The sequence below is a fragment of the Larus michahellis genome, chromosome 4 (assembly GCF_964199755.1).
Source record: "Larus michahellis chromosome 4, bLarMic1.1, whole genome shotgun sequence".
Classification (NCBI taxonomy): domain Eukaryota; kingdom Metazoa; phylum Chordata; class Aves; order Charadriiformes; family Laridae; genus Larus; species Larus michahellis.
In genome coordinates, this window is record NC_133899.1 from 83249007 (window position 1) to 83273076 (window position 24070).

Consider the following 24070-nt stretch of genomic DNA (forward strand, 5'->3'; position numbering starts at 1 on the left):
CTTCTCACCATACATTATCAGATAGCATTGAGGATAAAATGCTTCCCTTTTAAGAAGTTAAAATCCTAGTTTTGGTCTGCTGGCTGGGTAACATGGGCATTTATCCTTGTTACTATCTCCAGCAGAAGATTTTAGTGGCTAGAGTAATGAATTTAAATCTTCCCCAAAGGAAAAGTAATCATAAGAGAGAACTAATGGAATTGTTCAAAACTGCCATCTTGCATTTTACAGTCTTTTCTGGGTCACTTCATTCATTCCTACCTGCGCTATGTAAGCATGCAATATTATAAAAGCAGTCGGAGAGGACAGATGATGGTTTCTTTGCTTGCTGGAAACTCTAAGGTGATGCAACAGAAATGCACCCAGGGGAAAAAAGCAGATCTGCTTTTGTTTATTTTCCTGTAGATGGGACTGTTTCTTTCTAAGGAAAATATTAAAAGCAATTCATAAAAATATGACAGATTCTTAACATGAATAACATTATTTTTAGATTATTAAATTTAACAGTAGTATTAGATCTACACTCATAGAGAAATATTAGCCCTCTAGGGAGAAAATATTTTCTTCCTATTGTATTATCATCTACATATGTATGTGTGTATATAAAGAAAATATTATGTTTATTGGTATTGCGTTAAGAGTGAAATTGATTAAAATATTATATGAAATAAAAGATACACTGAACTGTACTTTTCTACCCATAAAATAATCTTCTTTTCATAGTTGGCTTCTTGCAAGAAACCATCAGAAGTTACAAGAGGACATTTCAAACCCTACAGCCCAGTATTTCAAAGAAAAGAAAAAGGCAGAGAGATGCCTGAAGACATCCGTCTCTATGTGCCCCATTGTCCTTTTCAGAGCAGCACCAGAGGTTCTCCACAGACCCCTCCTGGGAATGGGACACTGGCTGCTGATTTTTCTGAGCCTGAAGATATAGATGGTGACATTGGGACATACACAGCCCAGGGCTGGAAGGAAAAAAACCAGAAATATACCCCTGAACAAGATTTTAACAGGAAAACAAAAGTACTGTCATCTCTGGATTTGAAAGAAAAAGATGACAAGAATACAAGGCACCCAGAAGAAAAGTTTGAGCAAGAATTAAAGGAGGCAAAAAAGAGGCTGGTGCTTTGTACTCAACAGCGACCCTTGTCCTGTGGTTCCAACGGGGCAGACTTAGGTGGAAGCAGTCCGTGGTATCGAAACAAAGGAGCAATGGGGACTTCAGAGGAGAAGGATGCTGACTGGAGAAAAGATGTATTCAAACTATCTGGTTGTCCTGTGCCTCTCTTATTTGTGGATGATGCTCAACCAGACGTGAAAGATGCTCTGAGGAGTCCAGATGCAGTTGCCAGGGAGCACGCAGCTGGCCAGCCAAAATCCCCATTGAGGCTCATAGCCAACGTGATCAAGAGGTCCATTTTGGAGCCTCTAACCTCGTCTCCAGAAGGACTAAAGCAAGACTCAGACAGCAAAGTCAAAGCCTCTTCAGAACAAGCTTTTTTCAGCTTTCCCAGTACTGCTGACTATTCCCTAAGCCAAAGGAACAGTAACAATAATAGAATAAATAGCACTCAGCCACAGGAACTTAAAGTAAGGGAGTGGGCAGGAGAGTGTTTAGGAAATGGGAGCCCTCCCTCACACCCATCTCATTTTTCTGCCAGTTCTCAAAAGAGATCTCTAAGGGATTACAGTGAGGATATATCCTTCCCACTCTACAGTCCTCACACCAGGCCTTCCAAGACAACCAGTATACCTCAGAAACCATCTTGCACTAGGATGGAGGATGTCCCAGGTCTCCTAGAAAAGTTCACCTTTAAGGAGACTCCTTCAGGGGCTCCCATGGATGACATATTTATCTCTAATGAAAAGTACCTCCTCCATTCATCTCCAGAGCCCAAGAACACCTCTAAGGACGATCTGGATGACTCCACACAGAAGGGTAGTCTTGGGTCGCTCTTTGATAGACTGAGAAGTAAAGTTCGTGATAGAGAAAGCAATATCTTTGTGTCATCTCTGCCTTTCCTGAAGGACCGTTCTCCAGAAGACAGGCTATTTTATCCTTCCACAGGTGAGGGCATGAGTGGAATTTATTTTTAGTAATAGCACTTAACATTTAAGACCTGTGTGTGATCACATACATATAATCTGTTGTATGTTGTGTTTAATTTATAGTTACTTTCTACATAGGAAGACTTAATAAATATTTTCTTTGGTTAAGATTTAGGAGTTGCTTCTCGTTTAAAGGAGCGGAATGGATTTGCAAGCAGAGGGCAGCTCTCTGGACCCAAGTTTGGTCTCCTGCTCGCTGCTGTTCAAATGTCTTTGGGGCAGGAAAACGTACTCACCGAGGTGGCAGGAGTGGTGAGGCAGAGGGGGAAGCTGTGCAGAGCGGCTGCTGCTGTGACATCGAGTGTGTTGTAGAAGGGGGTGTACAGCGGGCAAGCAAAAGGACGAGCACGGAGAACCCGAGTGCAGTGCAGAGTACGCTTGCTGCCCTTTCCATGAGGAGCTCACAGACCGAAACAATATGATTGCAACAGCAAGAAGCTTTGCTTTGTGTATCTGCTTTCTCAAGCATTTTTCATTAAGATTTTTCATTAATATCACTTTGTTTTTCTATTTGAGAGGAGATAGCACTTATTGTCCTACTCTGACCTATTTGTGAGTCTATTCGGGTAGGGACTAAAAAGCATCAATTTTCATGTTTGCTTGCAAGAACAAGGTTAGTATTAAAATTGCAGATGAGTAAGAAATATTAATGTCAGACAAAGAGCGATCTGAGTAATCTGAGCATAGGCTCAGAAAGAATTAAGCGCAGCTCAGTTTCAGGTATAAAATAGGAGGTATGAGAGCTGCACCCACCTGTCTTTCTCTGCGATCCATCTTTCCACTAGCACACTGCAGAAAGTCACAGTCATTTAACTAAATAACCTATTGAATTTTATTGACATTCCTCTTTGTTTCTTACTTTATTGAATTGCAACCCAAACTGTAACCCCAAAATTGCTGCTGTATTAATGCTGTTGCTGTTGCAGCATTAAAATAACAATCTGTATGTAAAATGTGAAGTGGCCGAAATGTTCCCAGTGAGCTGTCAGATCCTTTCTGCTTCAGAACTGCTGCATGCTGCGAGGAAGATATACAGTATACAAGAGACTTGATCTGAAGCTTATTAAAATTGATAGAATAACTCCTCCTCTCGTTCCTGAATTTTTGGATTGGATTCTTGGAGCATCCTTTATCAAACAACTCGCAAAACCAGGTATCCCCATGGAGCTAAGGAGGATGCTAAGGGCCGCACTGAAGCCACAGGGAGCTGCTAGTGTTCACACCTGTCACGCTGTGGTCTCAAACGGGACGCTTTTTCTGAGCCTGTACCTAGCTATCACCCATCGACTAAGCCAAGCTGACTTGCTCTTAACTAAACGTATTATGATAATTGGTATGTTGTGTTCCTACTAAAATGGGAAAAGCTCTTGTTAGGCTTGAATAATGCTATATGTTATATGTTTAAAATATTTTGGAAAAACATGCTGGTTTAATATGTGCTGCATTCCTCTGCTGTGCAAGCCAAAAGAGGAATCATTAAATTATTATAATTATTGAATATAGGCATTGCAAAGTCTGTTCAGAATAAAAAAATGCAGCTTTGATCTAGCCATTTGCCCAGTAATCTGTCATCTTCCATGTTTCAACACTGCAGCTCACGAACTTTTTCAAACATTCATATTTGAGTAAATCAAACTGGTAAAGAGCCAAGTCCTGCTTGGCTCTCTAAAATGGCATTTCTGTCTCACACTGGCACTTGTCTAAGGCCCAGGCTTGGCAAACTGCAGTCACGAACTGGTGACAAGCTTTAGCCCACATGATACGTCATTATTTTTCTCTCTTGAATCTCAGGAAAATTCTTTTATTTAAAGGAAAAAAAAATACTCCCAGCACCTTGCAGGAACCAATTTAGTGAGTCTCTTTCTCATACTCCTCTTGGCTCTTTTCAGTAGGGCTTTTTTATCCTATTTGAGGCCAGACAGACTCGTTTTGTGCAAGTATGGTTAGTCTTGCATTATGTCGGTGTTTTCTCCCTCAATGGGCTGTTGGCTTGTGGAGCCAAGGAATGAGCTGGGTGATAAAAGTCCATGGGCTTGAGATGAGACTGGGTAAGCTCATTGAAGAGAAATCCACTGAGAATTAATCAGGTGTTTAGAAATCACATCCAATTTAGAAAGCTTCTGAACTGAAAAATGCTTGGAAGCTGGGTGAGTGTTAAGGGGAGGAATGACTGCTGGTGCCTATAGCATTCCTTTAGACACCCGCTGCTGGAGACAGTCTGTAAGGACCTTCAGTCTCACCCCACACATCTACTTCTATATTACGTTGCTCTTCTTTCCCTACATCTTATTTTAGTTACTTCATCTGCAAATACATGTCCAGATGTCTTTCCTATGCTGATGACTTCTGCATTTCGGACCCAGGTGTCTGTCCAAGCTAAAACTATATTCTGTCCTTCTGTCATCTCCTACCAAGTATTCAACCACCAACTTGAAGCTCAGCATGAGGAAGCAGAGATCTTAATTACAGAGCAGCAGATTGCCTGTCGCTCAAACATACAGGTGCAGTTACACCTTCCATATGGGTCATTCCAGCTTCTGATAGCCAGACCTGGTCTAAAGACTTCCTGGCTAACACTTGCATAAGAGCTATTCCTTAGAGCCACTTGGAAGTTTTGGCTGTGCAGAGATCTGGCTGCGCAGACCACCCGTGTGGAACCTACACAAATCTTACTGAAGTAACGGGGATATTCATCCACTGTTCATGCACTGTTTTCAGTGAAAGATCAGTTTAAAAAAAAAAAAAATAATAATTCCCATCTAAGTTTCCCTGTAGAATATACAAATGTCCCCAGACAGCCACACTGGAGTTTCTAGGTGCAATTCCAGATTTTTGATTTACTGCAGAAATATCTCTGAGGCTTTTGTCCTTTGATTCCTCCTTTGTATTCCAACCTGCAGTTAAAAAAAAAAAAGCCAAACACAAAAACTTGATCAATAAAATTGACCAATCAGATGGTTAACTGTTCTCTCCTGGGGCTAATTGCCCTTTTTAAATTCAAAAAAATGCCAAAGTAACATGTTAGTTATAGATACTAAAAATCATTAATACCACAGAAAGACAACAGGAAAAGAGAGCTAAGCCAGGCTGTATGAGAGTGCTGCAGTCAGCAGTGTTTGGAATGAGACGCAGTAGTGGATCCAGGTTTAGGTTACTTTTAACTTACAGAAAAGCAGCCCACCAAGAAGGGAAGGCCAGCCCACGAAGGTGATTGGTTATTGGCAGACGATTGTGACTCCAGGTTTGCTTCTTGATAGTGATGGAGACATGGGAGGAAAATTTCTGTCCGTGACAGAGTAGGGATTACCTGAAAACATTCCTAGAATCATCCCTTAGATGAGATGAGAGTTGTTATAACTCAGTTTGTGACTGTGTGTTGTTTACATGGCTCACTTCATTAAGCAGGACAACCAATTCAGCTGATGAGAAAATCAGACATGTTATGAACTCACTTTGATGTTTCTGTGCACTTTGAGGCTGAAAAGGGACTGCTTGCAAATATTTCCAGTTCATACATGGTTCCCGTTACTGCATCTTTGTACCACTGAGAGTCTGTGCGATTGCAATGTTCTTGTCAGCTAGGACACTGTTATCTCGGGGATTTCATATTTTAGAAGGGGAACTGAAGCACTACAAGATTAAATTACGTGCCTAAGACCGCATGAGAGATCTGTGGAAAAGCAGACATGTGAAGCCAAATAGCCAAGCCCACTCTTGATTTCTACTGGCTTTTCTTTTCATCTCCTACCTCATGCCAATTCCCATCTGGTTTGGGACACCAGTGCCCCAAGAGATACGTATAGCTTTGCCCCTCTCTTCTGTAAAACACTGAACTACTTAAAGTGGTCATGATTAATTCCAACAACTTTATAAAAATATAAAAATATGCCATCTTGGACACTTACAGAGGAAGCCATCAGATTAATATAACATTATATTTTAAAAACAGTTCCTGCTCTGAGACTGTCTGTGTATTTAGACTACAGTCATTACTGTGACACAAAAACACCCCAAGAAAGGGAGGTGAGCTGTGACGTGCAGAGGGACAGCAGTGGTGGCACTGCCCACGTCTAACAGAAGGTATCACCTTCTTAACCTCTTCACATGGCAGCTCCCTCTTTGTTCAGAGAATCTCAAGTTTCCTAGGAAAACCGGTACCTTAGATTTATTTAAGGGAGCGGCTTGCAGAAGCACTGGACTTTGGTCCAGTTGATCCCCCTGAATACAGAGGGTTTTACTGCTGATGACATTAAATGTCAGCGTGCTTAGGCCAAAGCGAAGTGTCTGAGACTCAGCCTTGGATTACCAAGGTGTGAGGAACTGGCCATAGGAAATAATTTTATTTTTATGGATGTAATTTTTCTTATCTCTTATGACATACACGTACGAGGATACCAAATCCCAATATGAAGAACTGGAGGTTTCTTTCAATTTTATACTTTGAAGCATATTCTGTGACACTCAGTATTAATAACAGTAATAATTAATACTCAGTTTCCTGCGATTTGACAGCTGTAAATCAGGTATGCTGGAAAGGTCTCTTGGCCAAACTCCTAGTAGCTACTGTGAGGTAAATCAAGAATAAACTAATAAAGATTACAGAAATATTTGTTCCTTTCTCTTTCATAATTAAGAACTAAACCCATGGCTGACCATGCCTAGTGATCCAAAGTCATGTTAGCTGGGGACGAAAAGCTCTAGTAGAACATCAGTTAACTTGAAAGTTAGGGAAACATTAGAATACTTTAGAAATGGGTAATAAATAACGCCCGTTTTGAAGGAATGAGATGGCAGGAAAGCAAAAGCCCAAGTCTAGAAGGGTTGAGCTCATATTTGGAAAAAAAAAGTATGTTTTTGCAATCTTTTCTGTAGCTATCGAGCTTTAAGACTTGACCTATTTGGAGCAGACAAATTATTATTATCGAACTTTACTATTACAGTTCTAAGTTTCAGGTTTTAATGACTCTGTAAGTGTGAAAGTCCCTAAGTTGAACACTTTTTATGTGTTAACTCCTTGTCCAAATCCTCATAGCTGGCAGGTAAATTCTGCCTATCCCACCCCTTTGGAGGTGGGAAAGATTAATGCTCAATCATCTATAGTAGAACATGTAGATACTGTAATACAGAAGAATGTTTTGGGTTGGGTTTTTGGGGGGGGTTTGTTGTAGGGTTATGTTTTTTTTTCAAAAATAGAATAAACTTGTGGTATTTTTCTCTAGCTGTGCATAAAACAAGTTCATTCAGTGAGGTAACTTCTTACTATGCTTATTACAGTTGTCTTGAAGTTGAAATTTGCATCTGGGGAACAGTTTAAAGCATATTTCTGGTCTCTCCAACAAGAAAATAGTCAAAGAAAAATAGTTGAGCAGAGCACTGAATGGCTGCCCTTTTAATGGTGAAAGGAAGGCACTGACCCACTGTTTCTATATCCCTGAAATGTGGCAGGGATATAGTTTGGCTCACACATATCTGGGAGCCAAACCCCTTTATTCTCATCCCAATTCTGTCACTCTCTGCTGTGTGCTCCTTGGAGCAGCCCGTGCTTCACCTCTCCATATTACATTAGCGGAGAACATCAGTGCTGTGAAATGTGGGTGCAAGAAACGTGACAGAGACTCTGTCAATGTGCACAGGTAGATCCATCAGATGCCTCATCACTGAGTGGGTTCACATGGCCCTTTGTCCTGTAGGCTTCTTGGGTGGAGATGATGGAGGACGTTGCCGATTGCAGTTGAGTGGTGGTTGTCTCACAGAGCTTTGGGTCTCTTGAAAGGCTGAGCTGTTTCAGAGCAATCTAAATGGCTTTCTCTGCAGGACAAGGTGCAAATACATGGCTCTCCATAGCAGATGGGCATTGTGGATGTTATGAAGATATTCTGTGCACAGACATCCGCTTCCATGTGCTCGTGAGATGGCCCTTGGAACTCCTTGGGGAAGTCCTTGACCATCTCTCTGTCCCAAAAAGGCAAAAAGCTCACACCCCCGAGGAGGAGGCAGGTGCCCTTGTGTTTTCCTGCTGCTTTTCCGTTAGACCTTGTAACGCTTTTTAAATTATTGATATCACTTGAGGAGGAGGGCACGGGGAAGCAGTCACTTATTCCCACAGCTGAGAGAAGAAAGGGAGCATCTAATTGCTTGTGTTTCCGGCCCTGCTGGGCTGTAAGGTTTGCTACTTGCATATTATGGAATTTGATTTCAACAGCGGTGTGACCGCAAGGTAGTTACTGCAAACTTTTAGTTGCACAGAGAAAAGTAATGTAGGTGAGTTTACTCCTCAAAAGAAGTAGTGAGTGTGATCCCCACCGTGCTTTCCTCCATCTCGTGCACTGGGAAGGGCTTCCTTGCTGGGGGCAGCGACAGGGTGCAGCTGGATTTGCACTCTTGTCCGCAGAGCATGGGGCAGTGCACAGCACTGGTGTGACGCCAGCAATCATGAGAGTCCCCAGCAGGTCAGGAAGCAGGAGTTGTGTCCCTCCTCCAATTGCTGCGAGGTGAGGAGGTGTGGTGTAGTAGTCTGAGCAGTTCTGGAGCAGGGGAATCACCTGGGAGGCTGGAGTCCCACCTGGAGGGCTATTGCGCCTCCCCGCTTTCGCTTGCAGGCATCTGCTGCCCAAGAACTTGTCCGTTTTGCGACAGAGGACAGGACCCAAGTCTGCTCCACTGGACCCTCTGAGCTTGTACCTTCATTGAGCGCAAGGACTGGGTCCTTCTAAAATTGAGACCGCTGTAAAAAATCAGAATTTCTACCTCGAATTACTTGGATTTGCTTTCATTGCTTTACCGCCTGGAATGAACGTGTTTCGTGGATCCTGATTTTAAATTTGGGCTTGAGACAGAAGTCCTACTTCAGGACTGGGATCCAGGACAAGGCAAAGAAGAAACATTTACACTGGGAGAATGGGAAGTGATTTTAATCTGAATACAACTTGCACACAGAAAGCCAACTGTTACCTCTCAGATACAAAGAAAAATGGCACTGTTAGCTTTAAATAATGTACATTTCCAAGATGTTGCCCAGCTGTTAATCATTAACCCTGTAGCAGGTTGAAGCATAGAGACAGATGTTCCAAAAGCAGTTTTATTTCTGAAATAAAGAGAATGAAGCTATGAATTAGACAAATTAAGAAGAAATTCAAATATTTACACCCAGTTGAAACAAGATGCTGGAAAAACAGGCATGATAAAATTGCTGCAATTAAATGTAATTTAATTTATAATTCTGAAAGCATGCTCCTTCCAAAGTAGCCTTTGAGTTTTCCTTATGGAGTGCATTGTTGTGATGTATGGATTTTCCTGACTTATTATGGCATTTTAATCAACAGTTCAATGATGTGATAATATTCCTAAAGCAGAAAAATAAGTGACGTTTGTTTAGACATAATTAATGAAATATTTATGTTGCATGAGGCTGTGTGATAAAGCCTTGTTCTCTTAGTCCATTTGCTTCTGATTACATTTGTGATTTTTTTATATGACCAGACATTCTGACGCCAACTATTTTACACTGAGCAGATGTCATGTAGTAAAAATGGGTGCCAGATGCTACAAGCCACATAAGGATAATTTGTTTAAGAGCTGGCTCAGACTTTTTGCATTCAATTACACTGTATAGTGAGCCTTATACAATCATTTGGGTAATATGGCTAACTTCAGATATACATTTTAATGAATGTTGAGAGCATTCAGAACATGCATGCTACATGCAGGGTGCTCAAGGAATTAATTTATTTGTACGTAATACCCGAAAAAAATCAGATATACCCAGATAGAGTTTTTGACAGGGATCAAAAATCTAATTAATGCCATCAGCCAAATTTCCAAATTGCTCTAGGTGCTGCTGATTAGAACTCAGGGCAGGTGCAAAGTGTCTGTGTAAGTTAAAGAACAGTGGTTTTTGCTTCACTGACTGTTTTGTTCCTGCATCTTAGGATGTGAACACCTACCTGTCAGAAAACAAACTACCGAGTGTTCTACTTCTTCCTCTGATGATGAATTTGAATCCAAGCCTTCATTAACACACAAGGTAACCTTGACTTGGAAACAGAAAGATATTTCCTCAGTTGGACTGTATTTAAGATTTATCATGTGATTTTGATCCAAAACACACCGCAATTTCTCAAAATGGGGATGGGAACGCTTTATCAGTGGAAGTTACTTGTCACACAGAGAAAAATACGTTAACACTCTTTAAGACTGATGAAAATAAAAATTTCTGTTCCGTCTTTGGATCTTTAATTCCCCCAGGTTACACCAACATTGACAGAGAAGGTCTTAATATGACAAGCAGACATGTTTCACTGAAACCACTTTGAAGCTGCATTCTTAAGTGGCCTTAATATGTAGCCCAACAAGCAAACCATTGAAAACATTAAACCAAACAGATGCAGATTTCCCTGGGGGAAATACAACTTCATTTGAGAGGCGCTACAGGCAGATTGCGTCGAAAACACTGTGTTTATCCTAATCAGCATGACTGCGTGAGGCATGGGGTTGGACACAGACCTTATATGCCGAAAGGGCCAGCTGCACACTGGGGTCTCCGAGCCCTAACAAAGTTCCTGTGGCTGGCAGGAGCGGTGGGGTTAAAGCACCAGTGAACTCTTGATACTCAGCTTTGATTTGTAGAAACAGAGGTTTTATTGCCTGCATAGCTCACCAGAAATGTGTTTACCTCTTTCCTGTGGAGGGAATATCAGTAAGTGGAATTAATAGTAAGAGGTGGCCTTTTGATTTGTTGCTTTTGCGGGGTGGGGAAGAAAAGGAAAGCAAAGCAAGAGGCTGCCCAGTACGCTGAAAAACACAGCCGAGCTGAAAGCTAAGTGGGGCTTTGAATGGAAACCCAGTTGCACAGCTCTAGAGGAACCGAGGTGCCACGAGGCAGAAGCGCAGCAATGTGTGGCAGCACATCCCGCCAGTGGCTCTGTGTCAGGATGCGCTGAGATGTCAGAATTCATCATTCATCTTTCCTGTTACAGGAAAAACAATCTATAGCAAGATAATATTTTGGCTAATTAAATAAAGTTGAAACAAAATGGAGAAAAGAAGGGAGACATGGGAGAAAAGTGGCCAGGAGCAGCTCCGAGCAGTGCGGGCGGCGGCAGGGGCGGGCAGGGCCTGGCGGAGGGGAAGGCAGCGCTGCCGGGGCAGCTGCCAGGAACGGGGTGAACCAGCAGCTGCCGCACGCGGGTGTTAACAGTGACTCAGTTTTGATGCACTTTCCCCGCTCAGCTTGTTTCTCTCGGCTGCCTCCTAACACCTCTTTTCATGCCAGCTCTAAATGCTATTTTGCCAGTACCACCATTTTTCACTGGCAAAACTCGGTGGGAAAAATTTTAGCGGCCTCCTGGCTTGTTAGTTTTTTAGTCGTCTCGTCTACAGCGCTCATATATTCTGTCTCCTCCAAAATGGGAGAACCACAGCCTTGAAGCACTTCCAGAGAGCTTGGGTCAAGGGCAAGCTGGAGCAAGCACGGGCGATGCCCTCGGCCGGCCCTGCAGCACGTGCTGCCCCGCTTTCCCGGCAGCAGCGACAGGGGCCCAGGGAAAGGCAAAAAACCTCTGTAATACCATAGAGGAATGGCATTGGGGAAGGTTTCACAGGGCTTCAGGTAGAGTCCTGTGATGGCTGTTTCTTTTGGATATGTCCCTCTTACTGTGTTACAAGTGATCCAAAATGAATTTTACTACGTAGCAGGTACAGCAATAGAAATGGTTTGAGTTTCCTTAAACTGGTGCTTCCCACCACCTGTGCCTGGCTTCTTCCCTGATGAAGGTGATGTCTGCAGAAGCCATGTATAGTGGTATGTTGTATAAAGCCAACTTTGTGATTTGGACCTTTTTTTATTGATAGAGACAGTTCACACTCACTTAGCGTTGCAATAAGAGCTTGCAATGATTTAAAGTCGTTGTGGGCAAATGCATGAAGACATCCCTACATGAATATTTTCATTTCAGTTAGGTTGCCCCAAGCACCCTGCAGTAGCTCACCTCACTTTGAGCAGGGGAGTCAGGTTAGATGATCTCCAGAGGTCTCTCGCAACCTCAATGGTTCTGTGATTCTGGAGAAGGTTTGAGGAAACCTGTGCTGGCATATTTATGCTTTGATTGTCTTTTTTTTCTCTCTCTCTTTTGTAGGCAAAAAGGACTCTTAGAAGGAGAAGGAAGCTGGAGAAGGAGACAAAGCAATTGATTAAACAAGAGGAGCTGAAGAGGCTTCACAAGGCACAGGTGAAAATGTAGCTCACAGATGTCCCGTTTGTCTCCCAGGAGTGACTAGCGAGGACAAGGGGTCCCCAGTGTGGGCTCTGCACCTCCCCTCGCTCCTCGCTGCGGCTCACTGCCTTCTGTGTGGAGATCCCCCCAAACCATCAGGAGCAGAAAGGTGTATGTGGTGGGGCCTTGCATCTCTGTATGCAATAAATCCACGTGTGCCCCAGGAGATCATCGTAATTTCGTAATTGTGCAGGAAGAACAAGAGGGAATAGGGACTGGCAATAAGAGAAGAATACACTTAAGAGGGAAAGAGGTAAAAAGGAGAAATAATATCAGCCCCTGAGAATGTAAGAAACTCAGCTATTACCCCTATGTACTACAGGAGGGTATGAAAACAGTGTGATGGTTTTTGTTCTCTCTCTGCCACAACAGTGAAAGTCAACTGTTTTCTTTCTTAATTATGCAAAGTCACTTGACTTTATACAGGCCCTGCTCTTTAGAAAATGCTGGAAAAGCCCTGGCCTCTGATAGTGTTTTGTTGTTTTCAATTGCAGTTTAAAGATTTAGGAATGCACTTCTGCATGACTTGATCTCAGACTGTGTTCTCTCCCATCTCAAAAATTTCAGGTTTATCTGTTTCATTTACCACATATACATATCTATATGCATATAGATACGCACACACACACAACTTAATGGCTTATGTGGCCATTAGCAGTTTTGTCTGTGTCTGTACTATAGCATAGGGCAGAGAAATTGAGCTAGATTTAATCTCATTAATTCAGGTTGTAATGATAATCAAGATATGGTAGTGGGGAGAGCAGGCTTTTTCTAGGCAGAGTTGTCCATCATCTTCTGTTGTATTACTCTAACAAGTGGATAGTTTTTGATGGAGCTTCCACTTGCTATTTCTGTGCCAATATTAAATTAAAAGAGAAAACTAATAAGTTGTTTTTGAGACGTGAATCTGAAATCTCCATTTTTGTAGATGTCACCGCTTTTGCAAAATGTGTTACTGAAAAGGAAAGAAACTTTGTGTTTGAATGAGACAGTGGATTTTAGAAAATGCTAATATCTAGCCATTACTATAAAATCTGTGACAGAATAAAATCCATGGGAAAGAAAAATAGTGTTGTAGTTTCATCTGGGATGGACTTAACTTTTTTGCTAGCAGCTGGTGCAGTGCTGTGTTTTGGATTTGGGATGGGGATAGTGTTGATAGCGCACTGGTGTTTTTAGTTGTTGCTAAGCAGTCAAGGCCTTTCCTGCTCCTCACGCAGCCCCGCCAGAGAGCGGGCTGGGAGGGCACAACAAGTTGGGAGGGGATACAGCCAGGACAGCTGACCCCAGCTGACCACAGGGATACTCCATGCTGTATGACTTCATGCTCAGTACATAAAGGTGAGGGAAGAAGAAGGGGAAGACGTTCGGAGTGATAGCGTTTTTCTTCCCAAGTAACAGTTATGCGTGATGGAGCCCTGCTTTCCTGGAGATGGCTGAACAGTTGCCTGCCCGTGGGAAGCAGTGAATGAACTCCTTGTTTTGCTTTGCTTGTGTGCATGGCTTTTGCTTTACTTATTAAAATGCCTTTATCTCAACCCACAAGCTTTTTCTCACTTTTAGTCTTCCGATTCCCTCCCCCATCCAGACTGGGGGGAGTAAGCAAGCGGCTGCGTGGTTCTAGCTGAGATTAAACCACGAGAAACAGTATCTTATTTAAGCCAAAGTAAGAACAACTATGTTGTAGTTTTGATCTAAGAATTGTAAATTATCTCAAGGTGAAATTAGATGCATATGCAACTTCTCTACTGCTTTGTGGAAACGATCAAGTCCAAACTTTTCAAACCATCTTTCATGTTTGTTAGGCTGTTTCTAAGGGCTTGGCTTGGTATTCCCTAACACAGCCTGAAATGGGAACTGCTGAGCATCTCTCTGTGAGAGTATAACCTCTTAAGGTGTTTCATGCCTATTATCCACATGGCACCTCTGAAAATGTTATTTAAAAGGGGGTGGACCAGTGAATGTAGAGGTCCTTCCTGAAGTGCCACTGAATTATCACCTCTTACTTATTAGACCCTTTCCTGTCTGTGTCAAAAGCTTGTGCAATATGGAAGCAAAACAAACAACAAAACCCCATGGACAACAAAATAGCTAGGCAAAGCTTTCTAGCTGTAAACCTTCAATATTTATATGAGCTTTTTTCATGTAGCCTCTCAGAATATGTGCCTCTGAATGTGTAAGGTATTGACTTTTCACACCTTGCGAGACACAGAAACTTTATGATCTCTGTTTTACAACAGAAGAGATAAGGTTCGGAAAAACTGAGGTTCTTTTAATACCTGTGATACTTATCCACTAAAAATGTGGATAGATACCTAGTGGAATTATTAAATTGCTTAGGCGTCTAGTACGCTCAATGACTTTGCAAATCTCACGACTCCTCTGAGACCTTTTCAAGCTGTTTCTCTAACCACTGAGACCATCTTTTGTCTCTGAATTTTCAAGCTATGTCTGTAGCTTTTATATCATTATGATTTTGCAGGCAATCCAGCGCCAACTAGAAGAATTGGAGGAAAGACAAAGAGCTCTGGAGATTTTTGGTGTCAAACTGGAGAGAGAACTAAGAGGAGAATCAGGTAAATAAAGCAGTGTGTGTTTGTTTGTTTGTTTGATGGTGGTTTTTTAACCTTTTTAAACTTTTTAAAAGCAGAGGGGTTTTAATGATTGTCATAGAAATAGAGTTCAGTGCAAAATCTGAAACGAAAGAGTAACTGGAAGAACGAAAATCATCGTTTACCCATTTCCTCAAACTCTGTTAGGTCAAGCACCTTTACACTGAGTGCTATAAATTTCTGTTGGCTACCACAGATGTGGAATTATTTGCCTTGCTATTGAACCTGAATCTACATTACACACACACACACACCCCGCCCCCATTTTTAAAAATCCCATCTTGAGCTCAATTTCATTTTCTGGAGGGAACCAGTGAGGTTTCCAGGAGCTGTATCTCAGTTACCAAGCCAGCAGCAGCCCGTGCCTAGTAACAGAGTCCTTAATGACTTCTCCCAGAGTGTGAAATGCCATTAACAGGATTAGAGCTGGTGGCCATGCTATCGCAACAGCAGCGTGCAGGCACGCAGACCTGCACCACACAGCCTTTCCCCCAGTGGGCAGAAGATAACAGGGACGTCATCCTGGCCCTGGTCGGAGGCAAGGTTTTCACACTCCTGAACCAACAATCCCAATCACCCAGGATGTGGCATCCTCCCACCCGCCCAGCCTTACGAATGCTCCCCAGCACTCACGGGGTGAAGCTGGGGAGACCTCTTGCAGAGAGCTGGGACATCTGGGGGCTCCTGCCAGGCTCAAAACGGGGATAGGATTGTGAACGATGCATGTAAGGGACTTCAGAGGGGGCTGCAGTTCCGTGCTGAAAGGATTCTGGGGAGCTGACAGCCCGATTGCAAACGTGTCTTTATTTACCTCTGTTTTAGAAAGCTGAGCCTCGTGCTTTCATGACAGGCAGTTGTACAACACTGAAAACCTAGCTATATTTTGGCACCTGATCTTGTTGTTGTCTTAGCTAGGCAACCCAGCACAATCTCTACATGCCAGGTTTTTAAATGCCATATTTCTTAGCAGTTATCACCCCTATTCTAACACTGAGCTAATCAGTTCAGCAAGAGATCATTTGTTCAGCCTTTTATTAACTGATTTCCTATAACTGATAGTGCCAACCTATTTCAAATGTTATTTAAAAGGCCAGCATTTTTTCTTTTTTTTTTTCTTAAGTGAAAACATAATCATTTATCAAATGGCACTCACCTTACTGCCTGTGAGAAAGTCTGTTAAAAAGCCTTTGAGGATTTGGAGTATTAGCTTTTTTCTTCACCACTGATTTGTATAAGGGTGGATGTTTTTTGGAAATGTCAAAAATATAGAGGGACAAGAGGCTTCTAGCTCTTGGGATAGACACCAAATACTGGGATAAATGGCCTAGAGCCACCTCTTGTTTTTGCTGTTTTGACAATCGCATTTCCTAAAGAAGGCTGTCTGCCAAGAGATTGATGCTTCTCATTCTCTCCCCATCCTTAGTAATTGGATTGCCCTCATTAAGGTGAAAGTACTATTTTTTCTCCCCGTTGATTGCATGTGTGTAGGTGGCCAGTTACAAATAGGGCAGATACTGAAACGTAGGATGTTACTGTCTCTCAATAACTCTCCTGCTGCAAAAGCATGAAGCTTTAAGTTTTCCAAACAAAAATGTGAGTGCTTTGTTGCTTGTGATAACATACGTGTAATGATGCAGGAATCAGTGAGTTTAATATTCTGTTCAACCTTCTTAAAAATAATGAGCATTATTGTTTAATGAATGACCAGTGTTTATTAGGTTAAGTTGTATTTAAGGAGGTCTGCACTTATGCAATTCAAGTGATTTAATAGGTATTATTAAGGTAATTAGAAAACAATCACAGTTCAGCAATAATATTGAGCTGCAAAGGTTGTGAATAACCAAATTTAGAGACAGGCCTGCAAACACTAGTCTTCAGTGACATTTACGCAACTCTCCTCTAATAATTCTGTAAGCCCGGGATGAATGGCCCCTTTGTTAGGGGCAGTTATTCATTAGCTCCTCAACTGAATTAGAAGAGAACATGCGTGGGTGCGAAACAACTGCCATAAAGACTGATGAGCAAAATGAGGCTTTGATGATCTTCTAATTGTAGTGACAACAATTCATGCATTAAGAAAAAAAAAAAAAGAAATAATATCAGTCCTATGAATAATTTTTCATGCCCGTTATTTACTTTATTCTGGTTTGAAATGCCAGATAATAAATCATTGATGTACCGTTGCTTTGTTTTTCACTGACATTTGTGGAGGCTTATGGAGAACTTCTGCCTACAAGAAAATACAGAAATAAAAATCTTGAAACATGTTTTCCACTGAAATTAGCATAACCGATCAGTTGAACTAAAAAAATCATGAAGAATGATGACAAAGAAGAAAATCTGTGTTGAGAGAATGTTAAGAAATGTCTTCATGTTTTGGAAAGTGAACAAATATCTGCACATGTTGCAGCTAATTTTTTATTTCATAAGGAGCATATCCAAGGTTTCTCAAAACTTTCAGCAGAGTCAAAAGAGATCAGTTGAAAACCTGTAAGAATAAGGACTATGAGGTTTAGCTGTTCCCAAAAGAGCGCAAACGGGCCAAGCCCCCTTTATGGTGTGACTGCTGTATGGAGGGACAGCATAGCATCACTCTGGAAAACAGAAGGTTGAGGTTTTGAGAACGCTCCACAGCCTGTCATTCCCTCAAAAGTGACAAATATAGAAATTACTATGATGTAATTAGAAGAATATCTGATTTTATCCAGGTTAAAGGAGACTTGTGTAAACCAGGAGGAAAATTTTGCTTTAGCAATGCTGTAAGAAAATGCCAGTGTGGCTCCTGAAACAAACTCTTAAATCGTTTTCCCTCTAACCTTTAAAAAGATCTGTCGTACTGCGTTATGCAAAGGACTTCGTTGGCTTGTTCTGCCCTTGGAAGGCATAAAGCACTCCGTCAGACTTAAATAACAATTAACATTATTATTACAAACATTTGAAAAGCTCAGGGGAAAAATGCTCCTGGGGACACTTGGAAGTGCGTTCTGTGGGATGGAAAAGAAGGAAAAACAAGGGCTATTTTTATTTCACCTTGCATTGAGGATTTTGCTAAAATGGGTAGCATTTTTGAGAAGTGCATTACTTTTTGATTACCTCAATCAAGCTATGATACACAGTCTTTTGTTGGAGATACAGAGACTTCAAAGTTTAAAGAGGAAATGTAAAAAAAAAAAAAAGAAAAAAGCAATAATATTTTTGCCTAATCAAGAAAACAGCAAACGGAATAGTAACCCTCTGTATGTGTGCAGGACGTATGCATACCTGCAATTGCAATGATTTTACTGACAGTAAGATAGATCAAATTTCCATGATAACTTCTGACGGTGGCATATGAAGACCTAAGGCTCTGAATACTAATGCTGCATGCCTGCATTGGATCTGTGAGAAGTTACCATTGACTCATCCCAGCCAGAACTGCTCCAGCAGTCACGCTGACAGGACTTTTTTTTTTTTTTTTTATCACTGCTTGCTGACCTGGAAGAACCCCCAGGAAACATCTGTTCCTGGCAAGTTTTAATGGAATCGGGTAGAAATTGGACAAAGATTCTTCGCCCTCTCCTGCTGCTTTAATCTCACATTTCATGGTAACTTCAGATTGGGGTCAAATCCTGATGAGAAATCATAGAACTGCACCCAAGCCAGCATGGCTCCTGTCCTCAGCATGGGGGCCCATGTCATTCCTCAGACACTGGCAGGAGGTCACCTGGGCTCTCTGGGATGACAGTGCCTGGTGAAGGCATGCAAATGGGCTGGTGATCCCAAATACCCAACAGTTTCCCTCCTGCTCAGGAAGATTGCTGAAGGGCTTTGTTAGGTGAGATCATTACTGCCCCAAGGAGATGGGCTTTAAACTACTGTTCTTGAATGGAGTCAGATCCTGGCTTTGACGTTAAAGTGAGGGACAGCTGAAGCAGTAGAGGCAAGAGGGTAATCCCTGGGCTGAGAACAGAGTGCATGCCAAAACGACAACAGAAAGGCATCCGAAATGCTGCTGAGCTGTCCAGGACTCTGGTTATCTCTCTACTTGGTAACGTAGTTTAATGATACTGTTGTAATTGTGGAGCTTGGACCTGAGACCTTTGGGCTTAAATTTCAGTGCTCAGTCTGAAATAAAGGTGCAGTCCTCTTAAAGTAGGAGAAATCACATAGGTCTTCATCCACAGAAAACAGCCAGGCTGGTTTATGGGGATGCTATGCTTGGTTATCTAGCAGTGTGATGCAAGGACTGAGGAGGAGAGCCCTGCGTTCTCCTGCCTGCCTGTGACACCTCCTGTTGCTTTGTCCCAGGTCTGGCCGACCCTGCCTACAACATGCGGTGGCAGCGTAGTAGGGTGGGCAACTACCATGTGCTGAGGCAGGAGCACGGGCTGGCTGTTGGTATTATGCTTCTGAAGGGGTCAGCCTGTCACCTAAATTGTTGCCTCAACCCGGAGTAGTGTAAGATATTTGCTTCCTACAAGTGATCGCTATTTTGTGTCAACAGAGGGCAGATGGTCAGAGCAGACATCGTGGGAGGCATGTTGGCAGTGCCATCACTGCTGCTGTAATTCTGTATCAAAAGGTGGTGGGCTGGTTTTGTTTTGTGAGAAAACGAATGGAAAATGTGAAGTGATGAGTGTGTTAAAAAGGACAGCAAGGAAAAGAAATACGTATGTGCTCTGACTTGCCACTTGAAAATACCCAGGGGTTCTTCATTGTCAAAGATTTTTCTACAGACGGCATTTTAGGAGCAGTAAAGGCCCTCACCTGGTGAGAGAGGAAGCCCTCCTCCCCCTCAGCCAGGCAGAGTCGAGCTGTGAGCTCTTTGGGAGAGAGACCATCTCGTGTTTCATGTCTGTATAATGCCTACCAGTGATGCCCTAGCGCAAAGTGTTAAAAAAACACCCAGTAATAATAGATTTGTCCTGTCCCACAGCCTTTCCTGTCATTCAAACCAGATGCAGATTTAGAGGCCAGTTGGCAAATGAATGGAAATTTGTAGAGGATTTTATTGTGTGTCTGATGCCCACTGGAAGCAGGGACAAAGTTGACACTTGCCAGCATGCACCTCCTGAAGTCTGATTGTGTTAACAGGATATCCATTTATACGAGTAGTTCAGCTGCTGGAGTCCACTATCGACAGACAAACTATGTTATCAAAGGCAGAACTAAAAGGAAGAAAACATGCCCATTAAAAAAGGAAAGTCCATATGATTACTAGAAAGAAAAAATTTAACGTCCGAAACAAGTGTGTTTTAAAATCTAATGCGCCTTTAACTGTAATAAACTACAACATTGAACCGAATGTAGACAGGAGTGTTATACCTGTTATACCCAGACGTTACTGATGTAAGTTACATACAGCAAAAAAAATCTACATTTGGACTCACCTAGGTTTACAAATGAGGACAACTTAAAGTGAACTCAAGTGGTAAGAGCATTGGAAGGAAAGCTGGTAATGCACGCTTAACTCTCCTATTTTAAACAGATTCAGGCACAAAGGATGAAACTCAGATGCTACATGAATGGTTTGAGCTGGTCCTGGAGAAGAATAAATTAATGCGTTATGAGTCTGAGCTCCTGATTATGTAAGTAAGGTCGAGCATTAGTACTAAAGATGGGGAGGGGAAAAGTGTACTCACGTTACACCTGGACACCTTGCTGCATGCTGCAGGTTGAGACTGTCAGGGAATAAACGTACCCAGAGTAGCTACAATCTGTTTTGAACACAGATTTTCAGCTGAGCCCTCCTCGTCCTTCCCTCTCATAGTGGTTCAATTATTTCAATCATATACGATGCTCTAAACCAGTATAGCATACACATGCTTTGCCTTTATATATGTAGATCTAATGAGCACTGGGGCACGCTCTCCTGTGGAAGAAAAATAGTCTGGCCAATTTATCTCAGTTTTTATTGGACATAAGAGAAAAGATCTAGGAATTCACTACAGTGATGAAACAAGCAGATACACCTAGCAAATAAAAACCGTCCCAGATGCCGCTATTTGTGGTTGATGGAAACAATATTGGCTGTAGCTCCTTCACCTCGCCTCCTTGGAAACGCACTCAACAGTTAGGTGGAGGTGACTCTCAGCTATTTTCTCCAGTATTTCTGGACAATGTGGGAAGGTGATGAGAGCCGTAGCAGTCATTACTCGCCCCTGCATTTCACACCAGTGCAGGCTGCTCGTTGCCATTTATCATTTCCATATCACTCAGACAGCCCTGCGCTGTGTGCGGACCTGCAGCCCAGCCACTAGCTCTGGCTGCACCCCAGGTTCTCCCCAGCGGCGCTGATGCTGTCAGGGGCCAAACCTTTTCTTTCCCCTTTGATTGTCATTGGGTGTTGTGGTAGCAATCCTTCCTGCTCACGCTGTCTGCAAAGCAGTTGAAAAAGCAAAAGCAGGCTGCTTGTATCACTGCAGGGCACAAAATGTTGTTGTCTGTGTGTGTTCACATGTGTTAATTCCCTTGCCTCAGGATCCATTCCTGTGCAGAGGGCCTGGCAGGGCCCTTCATGTGTGGGAGCATTCAGTCCTTTCCAGAGTCACGTTGTGGGTGCCACTAGCAAAGCACAGCTGGTTAAAGCCTTAAGGGTTGCAATGTATGAGGGGGCTTAATCTGATACATAATGCAAAAGGTGGAAGTGGTACTTCTGGGATTGCTGTGGCAATGAGGGCACAGGCAAAGCTTTTAGCCTCGACTGCCAATGAGTAGAAAATACTGGATAAACAGAACACAGAATTTCTTGGTTGAAAAAATATTAATGTCTAGATATCTACTGAAAAAAGCTTATTCTTTAACGTACTTTTTATTGTACCTAGAGCCCAAGAGCTAGAATTGGAGGACCACCAAAGCAGGCTGGAACAAAAGCTGAGAGAGAAAATGGCCATTGATGGTAAGTGAAAGGGGAGAGTGTGCTCCAGCTCACAGTGATGGACCATGCCCATATGAGTCCCTGCTGGCTCCAAAAAGGACCAGAGTGTCTGAGGCTCTTCCTCCTGCGCTATTCTGCGAGTGCAGCTCAGCCAGCGAAATGCAACTTGTGAGATCTTCTCATCTGACTTCTAGTGAAGACAGCTAAGCTAACCTGCCCAGTTTTACACTGAACTGGATCAGAAGCACTCACACATGTAATTCCACTAATTGTGCTGTGCAAACAGCAACATCCAGCTAACATGTGATGACAGGCAGCAAGAGAAAGTAATTTCTTCAACCACCCAAACGCAGAAGAGGTTATCTGCTTTTACGTTAACTGTAGCATTATTGGTTACTGCAGTATTTTGGAACTGCTTTTAGGTACTTGGGTTTACAGGTTGGGCTTGTCCTTTTATTTGGTATTAGAAAAGACAGCATGGGAAGGAGGAATGCAGGGGCGGTTACATCTCCTGCAACAGGATATCCCAAAACAACCTGTTGTGTTCTAAGTATGTGGATTGTAAGTCACAGCGGTTTTCAATACTTTTTCTGAAAAATACTTTCCCTTTTCTTACAGGTACTATGTTTCATGGTTGGGCTTTTTACTTTGTATAAACTAAATTTAAACTCCAGCTTAAATGTTTATATAAACAAGTTGTGCTTTTCCTACCCCTTCCAATCTAAGTTTTGCTACAAGATCTACTCTAGATATTAGGACCCTTATATGGCCCAAATGTAGGAGAAATTTTCCCTGAACTGTAACATGAAAAATATTAACTGCTATTGATTTCATTTGTCATTGGCTGTAATATTAATTCAACCTGTACACCAACAGTTATAATGCAAAGTGGAACAACAGAGTGATCTGGATTTTAACCTCTTGTTTTGCGATCTTTTAGACAGCCTTAAAGATGAGATGGATCTGAATGAGGAGGATGAAATTTTTACTGAGATGATGAAAGTCGTTGAAGAAAGAGACAAACTCGTGTCTACCTTAGAGGAGCAAAGAGTGAAAGAAAAAGCAGAAGACCAGCACTTTGAAAGCATTATATTATCTAGAGGTTATCAACTGAGCAGGATTTAAACAGCCACATGCAAATAAACATGACTTCAGCCACATTTGTAATAACGGAGATACAGTCTTCTGAAAAACGAAGGAATTCAAATTAATATCAGTTTATTTGGGAAACATGCTGTTTTGTTATCAAAAGCTCTTAAGCAGTTCTTTTGCTCATACCGGAGTGAGTCATTTTACTACCAGCTTAAAGGATCACTGAAATACAGAACAGGACTGAATTTACCTGTCTGATGGGCATCAGGGTCTGTGAAAGGGAAATCAGAGCTCAGTTGTTTTCTTGGAATTTTGTTCCTGAGAAACACGATGACATTATTTAGTATCTTTGAGACGGTGCTGCTTCCATCTGTTTGTCTGAATCTGTATGTGGTTTTGTTAATATTTTGGTACAGCCAACCCATGTTGAACTATTTAAAGGTCAGAAAGCAAGCATCTCATTTAAAAATAAGTTTAAATTTTATTTCTGGTGGAGGAAGGGTCGTTTGACTAATAACTACATATAAGCACTCATTAAAACTACTGTAAATGCATGTAAGTAATTAATTTTCCAGGTATTTGTAAGTTTTAATGCACTGTTTATTTTTGAACAAGAAGTTAAAGCAATATTAAATCCCTACATTTTGTATAATGGCAAGGGATTATCAAAGGGGTGACTGTTGCATGCTCAAAAAAGCTTTTGTATGTCACAGATTAAGGTCTTCTCTAAAATATGCTACATGATAATTTAAAAACAGTAACAGACTAACTGCTTTACAATTGCTTGATCAAATACATCACAAATAGTATCATAGAATGTGATGAGTGATGTAGCAGTTAAAGATCTCCCTGAGAATAATTCCTCAGAAGCGTTGCAAAAAATGTTGAGTTTGTAACGTCAACATTTGATAGAAAATGTTGTTGCTATATTTAAACTACATTTATCTTGCTGATCAAGAATATATATGCATATTTTTTTGCTTAAAGGAACCATCTCCTATGTTTTTTGTACATGCATTTGTAGATACTGGCAAAGCAGGCGTGCAGAAGTTCTCCTTAGGATTCGGTGTAATTTAGGTACTTTCTTAAATCTGAGATAATTTTGCAATTTAAGATTGATAGTATTC

At 41.8% G+C, this 24070-nt stretch overlaps 1 protein-coding gene across 1 annotated transcript in view; it reads left to right on the top strand.

Moving 5' to 3' along the window:
• Positions 1-23115, top strand: part of MICAL2 (microtubule associated monooxygenase, calponin and LIM domain containing 2) — a 160425-nt gene extending 137310 nt beyond the window's left edge. Inside the window, exons 30-36 of the mRNA XM_074586085.1 lie at positions 724-2071; positions 10041-10135; positions 12246-12338; positions 14866-14959; positions 20463-20562; positions 21799-21872; positions 22792-23115. Coding sequence (XP_074442186.1) covers positions 724-2071; positions 10041-10135; positions 12246-12338; positions 14866-14959; positions 20463-20562; positions 21799-21872; positions 22792-22976 — 1989 coding nt within the window. The 3' untranslated portion in view covers positions 22977-23115. The remainder of the gene's footprint in view (positions 1-723; positions 2072-10040; positions 10136-12245; positions 12339-14865; positions 14960-20462; positions 20563-21798; positions 21873-22791) is intronic.
• The last annotated feature ends 955 nt before the right edge of the window (positions 23116-24070 follow it).